Consider the following 9,040-nt stretch of genomic DNA (forward strand, 5'->3'; position numbering starts at 1 on the left):
TAATTTATAATATTTCTACTTTTTTATATAATATTTTAAATAATTGTTTTAGTATTATTTGAATATTAATTTTAAAATATTAGTTGATATACTATTTTAAATAAAAAAATTTATTTAAATCTCTCTCTCCCCATCTCTCTTTCTCTCTCCCCATCTCTCCCTCCACATCTCTCTCCTTCTCTCTTTTCATTTATCTTCTCTCTCTATCTCTCTCCTCATCTCTCTCTTTCTCGGAATCATATATATCTCCTGTTTCGACAAATGATTTGGCTCATTCAGAACACACCAAATCATTTGGTGCATTTAGGCTTATGTCAAACATTTTGACAAATTTGCTCATTTTTAAAGCAGAGAGGACCACATAGCAAATGAGAGGCTAAAAGAGATTGGAAGACAAAGTTGATGTCGATGCATGAGTCTTGATAATTTTCACATTCAATTCATATATTTATTTGATCATTTAATTACATGGAGAGTTTAATAATGTTTTTAGTAACAATTATTAGTGCTAATCATAACCACATCTTAAGCCTTCAATTATTGGGAGAGAGAATATTCTGAATTCGGATTATGACAATTGCATAGATATAACTACTTACATTTCAACCATTTATGTTTTGTATATCCCAAATTGTTCGTGCTAAGCTCGAGTCAATCTAACTGATTAAAAGATGTTGATCTCACAGGTCAATTAGATTAAACTAAACCAATCATTAGATATATGTGAGTTCATCTTCTATCAAAAAAGCTCTAATATATAACTCATATGGTTTATGGTATATAATAAGCATATCAGTTTTTCATAAAATTTTATTAACTCATTTTCTATCATTCATGTAAAATCACATAGCTTATCTCATACTCTCTCTCTCTCTTATGTGAAGTAATAAATTTGGCTTTTAATTGAGAGAGAGAGAGAGAGAGAGAGAGAGAGAGAGAGAGAGAGTTGCAGCAGACATGATTTGATATAACAGAAATGCAGGTTCAGCCAAACAGAGATAGAGAAGACCCTACAGGAAGCTTCAGAGAAAAATCAAATTCAAAATTTCAGAACATAGTTAAACAGTACAAGAATGATGAGGCAATCGTTCAACGTCAAACTTTCTAAAGCTAAAAAATTATAACACTGCTTATGATTCCTGCAGTACCATCTTAAGCAGATTAAACAATCAGATCCCACAGGTTGTAATGGCACCGAAAATTTGTTCAGAATTTCTGTTGCTATGCTCATTTCAGACACAGTAGGGCCAAGACTGCATTGAATGCAACAGTGTGAGAAGCTTTTCCATCGTGGTGCAGAGATGATGTCTGCTAGACTGTTTCTGATATGTTTTTATTGTGCTGGGGTCCAAATTTATTTGGGGTTCAAATCCATTGCAGAATCTTAAATTTCTTGAAGTTTTTAATAATAGAAGAATACTAATCACATATGACGGGCAAGTGTGACATTATACTGATTATTAACTCAGCCCCTATGCAACAATGGAGTTCACTGGTTGCAAACTTGTCAGACAACTTTCTTCTGTCTGCATATTTTTGCCAAAAGATCAGTTGCAGTGAACCTAATACTTCTTTGGTTGCCGCTGCACCAAGGACAAAACATGCCTCTTTAAAAAAGCTTTGATGCAGGAACCAGTTTGGCAAGAATCCTGCATGCTAATTGCTACCCAGAGGCTACATTTTTGGTTTGGAAGGATTGGTGTGAAATAGGAATGCAAATATATACAAATTGCTAGCCATAATTAGGCAGAGAGCGGAAAAAGCCACACGATTTAGTCACTCGATGGAAAAATTATTCTGTGCGGACGTCGAACACCGTCCGGAGACCAATCAGAATGCGTCATGTCACCCTGTGCTCGGTACCGCTGATATGATGCATTCTGATTGGTCTCCGAACATTATTCTGCGTCGAGGTAGGATAAGTGTCCTGTAAATTGGGCAAATGATTGTTGAATGGATCTCTGAATCTCTACGAACTGGATCTCATTCTACACTTGCATCGATTAACACGATCTTGCTGAAATTTGACTCATACAAAACAGGGAGGATGGTGAGAAAGGAAAATCTTCTTTAGTTTCAGTCCTACTAAGGTATTTATACTACTCCAACTAGTATTGCTGTATTTACTCATCTAAGGCAAGGCTATACTAACCATTTATTCAGTTACAAACTGAAATAACTGTAACAGTTACAGGACTTAACCTCTAACTAATAACAGAACAGAATTAAATACAAAGCCTTTGGACAGCTCTGTTATTACTGTTTTTCTATCATAACTCCTCAACCACTTGGGTCCTTGATGTTGTGTTGCACATCCTCCTGAATCTCTTCATTAGCTTCCAGCTCATTTGTCTGCAAACATTCTGCATGCTTGGCTTGTGCGGTGTTAGGATCCAACATTGCCATTTTTTTTTGTTAACAACAGCATAATGATAATTTTCTAACAAAAAGAATAGTTATGATTATACTTAACATAATTATTATGTGATTAAGATTTTCTAAATATTTGAGATTAGGGACCATACATATCTTAAAACATAAAGAAATATTACAATTAATCTCCTCTTATGATCATGAAATTGAGCATAAATAGAGCAATAGTTGAAACCTTAATCTAAAATTAAATCTGAAATCTTATATAAATAACGGCCTCCATTATAATAAGAAATTGAAATTAAATTTTAATAAAAAAATCCAATTTAAGTTTAAATTATAATTAGAATCTAAACCTGTTCTTAATTGAAGCTGAGTAAATCATACAAATTGATGTTAATAAATCAATTAAAGAATATGTAATTTAACTTATGATAAAGGCTTTGTTTGCTCTTTTATTTTTTAGACTACAATTATAATTTTTATTTAGTCATTATTTTCTTACTATTTTCAAGGAATATTTATGATAAAAATTTACTTTCTACAATTAATAACTTTTATAAAAAATATTTTTTTTATATAATAATTTTACAATAACCTTTATTAAAAATTACAGCGGTCACAAATGATCCAAAGTATATAATTAAATTACCTCTATGAAAGAAACTGATAAAGAACTTATTTTATAATAGTTGCCATAAAAAAACATACATATGAAGTTCAATATTGCAACTATTTTTTAAACCTTTGGATTAATTTATTTTTAAAAGATTGTATTTCTATGTGATTTATCTATTATAAAAAAATAATAAAATTTAATTATTATCAATTTCAGGTTCTCCTCATTTTCTCCACTAGAATAATTGCATTAAGTTGTTGGGTGCATTTAGCATCTTATAACGTCAAATTGCATCAATTAGAAAAAACATAATTGTCAATTAGGATAAATTAAACATCAAGCAAATAATTCATTAAGTCAATTTTTGTCTAAGACAGATTGATCTGAAAGACTGAAACTCCAGCAAGGGATATAAAATACTCCATAGGCAGGAGTTTTAAAAATATTAATATTTGATTTGAAATAAAAAGAATTCACCATATAGTTCAAATTCAATGTATTTAGAATATTCATATTTAAGCGATTTCTAAATACATCGCAAACTCAATGCTATTACCACCACCGTCTGCCACACCGCTGCCGCCCGTCGGCCATTCGATCACCCGACAACATCCAATCACCCAACCACCACTGGCCACCACTAGCCCTGACATTTGTTAGTCATTTCCGGCCACCACTGGCCCGACAGTTGTTAGCCACTGCCGGCCTTGAAAACCATCAACCACCAACCGGACTAACGCCGACCACCCCTTGACCGCAACCTTTTTTATTTTACATTCGAAGCATTTTACTTCAAATTAAAAAAAAAAAAAACCTCATGCATTACTTTTACAATCATCCAAATAAATCTAAAATATTCCTTTTACACTTTCTTTTTCAGACAACCAGACAACAACAAATCAAACAAATATCAACTGACTGAATAGTTCATCCATGCAGATTTCTCACGGAAAACTTTTAGATCCAAAAAAGTTGCCATTTTTAGCCCATGATGTGGCCAACAAATCAATGAAGAATGTAAGCATATCATACACTAAAACCACCTCCATGCTAAGACACAACAAAGATCTTAACCCCCCCAAAAAAAGAAGGCATGGTATTATGGAAATCGTGGAAGTTCTTGATCCGTGATTAATGATATCAGTCTAAGCGTAAGAAGTTCATAAAAGAAATCAATAATCCTGCTCTCCAAGCAGGAGAGAATATTCTGTGCGGACATCAGACAACTCATCATTCAGAGGTCAAATCAGGTTCAGCCACGTCATCTAGTACCGAGCAATACCGAGCTCGGTACCGAGCATTACTGAGCCGCGGCACCAACCAATACCGAGCTCTGGTACCGATTAGGGGTGATGTGGCGCATTTTTATTGGACTTTGGACGGCATTCGGTGTCCGCACATAATAATTCACCCTCCAGCGCACACAATGCATCAACAAGAGGAAACCAGAAACTATATAAGTTCAAAGTCTTGAAAACATTAATGAAGTAACAGCAGCCAGAACGCTTAGAAAATATCCAGGTTTCATGGCAGAAATACATGCCGTTCAACATATAATTTAGCAGCTTATAGGAGCAGATGTTCCAAAATATTCAATCAATCCTCAGAACTAAACACTCAATGGGAATACCTCTCAAAATGAGACTCATGGCAATGTGGGTCGAGCCATTCACGTGGAGAGTTCTTTGGCATGGTTTTGCTCCTTACCTTACCACCCACAAGCTCCCGGATAGTTTCCACTTTGTTCTCTCGGCCTGTCCCAGAATATTTATGATCAGCTTCCTTCAGTTTCTGTTTGAGCCTTTGCTTGCGCCCAGCTGCATTCAGATCTTGCTGCTTGGCTTGAGCAGGAGGAGCACCGTGAGGTCCTAGGTAGATCTTTTCCTCTTCCTTCACACTCTGTTTTTGAACGCCGTACAACATCACAGTTTAATTTCTGCGTGCAGAAAGTGGAGGAAAAAGTAAACATAACAAAGAAAATGGCCTTTGTTAAGAAGAACCTTTGTAGGAGGCTTGAGATCTTTTAAAATTGGCTCATCCCAATTACTAAGTCCCGAGTCTCCAACAGTCAAGCTTGGTATCACAAATCCTTCTGTATCTGAAAAAATGCGATATCCATTTGATAATTGCAACAAAACAAGCTTCTTGTTACACAAATTGTAACTTACAAGGCACATAAGATCTGCAAATCTTCCTAAGTAACTAGTAATATTTAATGAAACTTGTAATCAACAAGAATGTTATACAAATTTTTCCCTTGCCTAGAATATTTAATATTATGAAAATATATCACATATAAGGGAATTTCAAAGCCTTTACAGGAAGAAAATAGCTGCAAAAAACGCGAATATAATTTTTTGTAGAAAAATAAATCATATAACTAGATTAAAAAAAAAGTGGAAACTTCTTTATTATTTTCTTGCCAAATGATTGATAATGAAAAGACTGCCTCAGTGCGCACACAAAACTAACCAAGCCAATTAAATATGAAATATGTCCTACCAAGCAATGAACTGAACTGGAGAAGGCACAAAGTGTAAAACATTTAGGAGTTTTGGATGGTAATATGACCTTCGTTAGGCAGATAAAATATGGGGACAATACAAATTTTCTCCTTAGTTGATTTACATTTCTTGCCATAGCATCTTGCATCCTGGATGATATTAAGGTTTTAGAAATCAATTGGCATTAATGTCGGATGCGTAGTAAGAGACTAGCTTTGGTGACTCTAGTCTAAGGTTCAAATGATTCAAAATTTTGAACAAAAGATTAAAATAATATATATCTCTAATATATTTTAGCCAACAAAACAATTCCATTATAAATAATTAACTCTATATTATCAGAAATAGTAATTTATTAGCAGCAAGTATAATTTTTCAATATACTGAAGTTATAAGAAAACCAGAGCTCATAAACTTCGTTGGATTTTACAGAGTATATGCAGCTTTTCTTTTTCACAACAAACAAGAATACAAGCAATTTAACATTTACAAAAGTGTTAAGTGGCTTTCATACCGTTATTTTACATATTATGATCCAATCCTTCGCAAGAAGAGAGACTGGATTAACAAAGAAAGAGGCTTTTTTTTTTTGGAGAAAGGTCAACAAATTTGTACCAGGGAAAGAAAGGAAAACTGAGAAATGTGTTGAGATTCACATATTAAAGGAGAATAGTGGCACACAGGATATAAAACAAAAGTGGAAATATATAATATAGTAATAGTGCCACTTAAATGTTAGCTTGGGATTTTAAGCAGATAGATGCTCATCTATAAGTGTATTGAACTCAATTGAAGGCCTCAATGTTTCCTTGTTCTAACTAGCTTTACGGCCAAGATCAATTGTTCTCTGCGATCTCTGGCTTCCACAATGGTCGAGCAATATTCAATAATGAAATCACTCCCCTGTAAGCTCCACATGGCTAAGTGTGCTAGAGAGTTTATGGTGCATTACACTTGATAATAATAAAAATACAGACTTAGAAAAATTACATCAATTTTGAAGAACAAATTTAATTTTATAGGAGGAACTACTATGAAAGCAAGTATTTTATATTTAAACAATTAAAGAAGAGAGAACAAAGAAATGATCTTTATTTGATTTTTAATAATCTTAAGAAGGCGTATAATTAAGTACCATTGAAATTGATTTGTTGTGTTTTGAGAAAGAAAGGCATGCGCCAAAGATATGTTGACATAATTAAAGTAGTTTATAGTAGAGCAATTACTAGAGTTAGAAGTAAATGTGGAGTGATCTAGGAGCTTCTAATTATCATATGTTTCCATGACGGATCAACATCAAGTCCATAACTCCATATCTAGTTATATTGGTTATGGATGTACTCAAAATAAAAAAGCAAAGCAATGTACCTTAGTACATGCTTTTTTGCATGTAATATAGATCTAATTGATTAGGTATTAATTGAAATCAGTAAAAAAATAGAATAGTGAAGAAAAAAATTAGAAGATGGTCATCTTTGAATTAATAAAATAAAGAATGAGTATAGATGAGGGTATAATTTTTAGAGTTACGATTGGATGCTTAAAATAGAGGAGCTTTATGTAATAAGAGGATTTTATGAACGCTAAAAAGTTAATTTAATAAAAATAATTAGCTTCACAATGCTATATGCTATATGGATTAGGATGTTGGGTTGCAAGAAAGTCATTGATGCTAAGTTGAGTTGCAAAAACAAGAATAGAAAAATGGTTGTATGGCAAAACTAAAAAGGATAAATAAGAACTGATTATATTAGAAAAAAAAATTGTAGTACAACTATTTAAGTTAAAGTAACTGAAAACTAAAAAAATAGGCTTCGGTAATTTGTATAAGTGTAACAAAGGATAGAGAATGTACTCCTTAAACAAGTTGATAAAATTAGTGTCAAAGGATTAGCATGGAAATAGGTAGAACTAAGATATGAATAGAGGTTGCTCAAAATGATCTAGTAAGTTTAGCATCTTAGACAACTTTCATGTGGAATTATAATGTCGACTAATGATAATGTTGACCATGTTATGGTATTGCTTTCCCTTTGAAGGGGAGTAAGCCGTGTTGGGGAGGACTAGATTTTAAAGATCGACAAGAGAGTGAATAATAATCCCAAATTGGATATGAAATAAGAGTTGAATTCCTAATGTTATAGAAGGAAAATCTTATTTTATTAGTTGATTATGGGTGCCTATATATAGGTATACCGGATGAATAAAACAGAGAAATTAAGGAGGAAAATGTCATCTATTAATCAAACTCAACCAAGTAGTGAGTTTAATCATGCAAAACTCAGCTCGAGTTCAAATCAAAGTTTGAGCCACATCTTAATACATTAAGTTGAGCTCGATTCGTAGTTAAGCTTGAATTGGATCAACTCAAACTTGACTCAACTCGATTGCATACCTAAGGGGGCGACATATGAGACAACATTGAAAGGTCAAACTAGTCACTATAGATGAGTGGGAAGATACTCCATAAGGAGGTAAAGGTGATACAATCTTACGTCAATGGAAGAGGAGAATGAAAAAATCAGAGAGACAATTAAAGATGGCTAGAAAATCCTCCTTCAATAGGTTAAGGTGGCACATCTGTAAAAAAAGAAGATACTAAAAGGTTGGAGAAAACACTAATAATAATCAGTATGATCCTCCTCTTGGAGGTGAAGGTGGCATGAGCCCAAGGGCGATGGATCGTTAACCATAAATCTCTAACCACCTTACACCAGCTCCCACTACCCCACTCACCCACGTTCATTCAAACGATCCAACTACCCCACCCACGCAGGGAACTGCTGGCACTCTCACTTGTCTCTCTACAAACCTCCCGTTCTCATTCACAAACTCATTAAACACTAACGGACGTAGGACTCCCAATCTACATTGGCCGACCCTATTCGTTCGACTGCCCGCAAACGAAGCAAACTCCGACTTTTTAATCACAATACCGTGCATAAGAAGCCCTCAACCACGTACGACGTCGCACGTAGAGGCCCTGCTTCAACTCGCAATCGCAGCCCGCAGCTGCACGTATGACCCAACCTGTCGTTTTGCACGCTAGACTCCCGCTCTCATCTTCTGTGGCCGACTTAGCCGACCCCCTCCTACCCGCATAAGAGCTCGTCGACCCAACCCATCATCCCAATCCCGCAATCGCGCTCCAACTCTCCGTCGTCCATAACTACACCTCTAGCGCGCGATCTCAGCAGTCGGCCCGACCAGCTTCCGTTTTGGTGTGAGACCGATCGGCAAGGCTTCGTTCCTGCAACCGAAAGCCACAAAACACAAACAATTCCAAGCAATGGAACAGTAACTTTCTATTGGAAATTTTCTTCTACCAGCTTTCCTCTCTTACAAAAGCTTAATACTGTAGCTGAAAGTAAGGGTAATAAAGTAATACTAAACTGAAAAACCTGAAATAAAAATGCAACTAATTAGCAGACTAGCAGGAGTAGTGGAGACTAGGTAAGAATCTCATAGCAGGTGGCCACGTTGGCAATTCTGTTAGAGGAATCGGCTACTCCCATGTGCATAGTAACTATCCGGTGCCACATCA

At 34.8% G+C, this 9,040-nt stretch overlaps 1 protein-coding gene across 1 annotated transcript in view; it reads right to left on the reverse strand.

The window, feature by feature from the left end:
• Positions 1 to 4,429: 4,429 nt before the first annotated feature.
• The window catches only part of LOC110114062, a 15,597-nt gene continuing 10,986 nt past the window's right edge, over positions 4,430 to 9,040 (reverse strand). Inside the window, exons 2-3 of the mRNA XM_020846813.2 lie at positions 4,993 to 5,090; positions 4,430 to 4,891 (exon numbers count right to left, since the gene is read on the reverse strand). Coding sequence (XP_020702472.1) covers positions 4,610 to 4,891; positions 4,993 to 5,090 — 380 coding nt within the window. The 3' untranslated portion in view covers positions 4,430 to 4,609. The remainder of the gene's footprint in view (positions 4,892 to 4,992; positions 5,091 to 9,040) is intronic.

This window comes from Dendrobium catenatum, unplaced genomic scaffold (genome assembly GCF_001605985.2).
Source record: "Dendrobium catenatum unplaced genomic scaffold, ASM160598v2 fragScaff_scaffold_1408, whole genome shotgun sequence".
Taxonomy (NCBI): Eukaryota; Viridiplantae; Streptophyta; class Magnoliopsida; order Asparagales; family Orchidaceae; genus Dendrobium; species Dendrobium catenatum.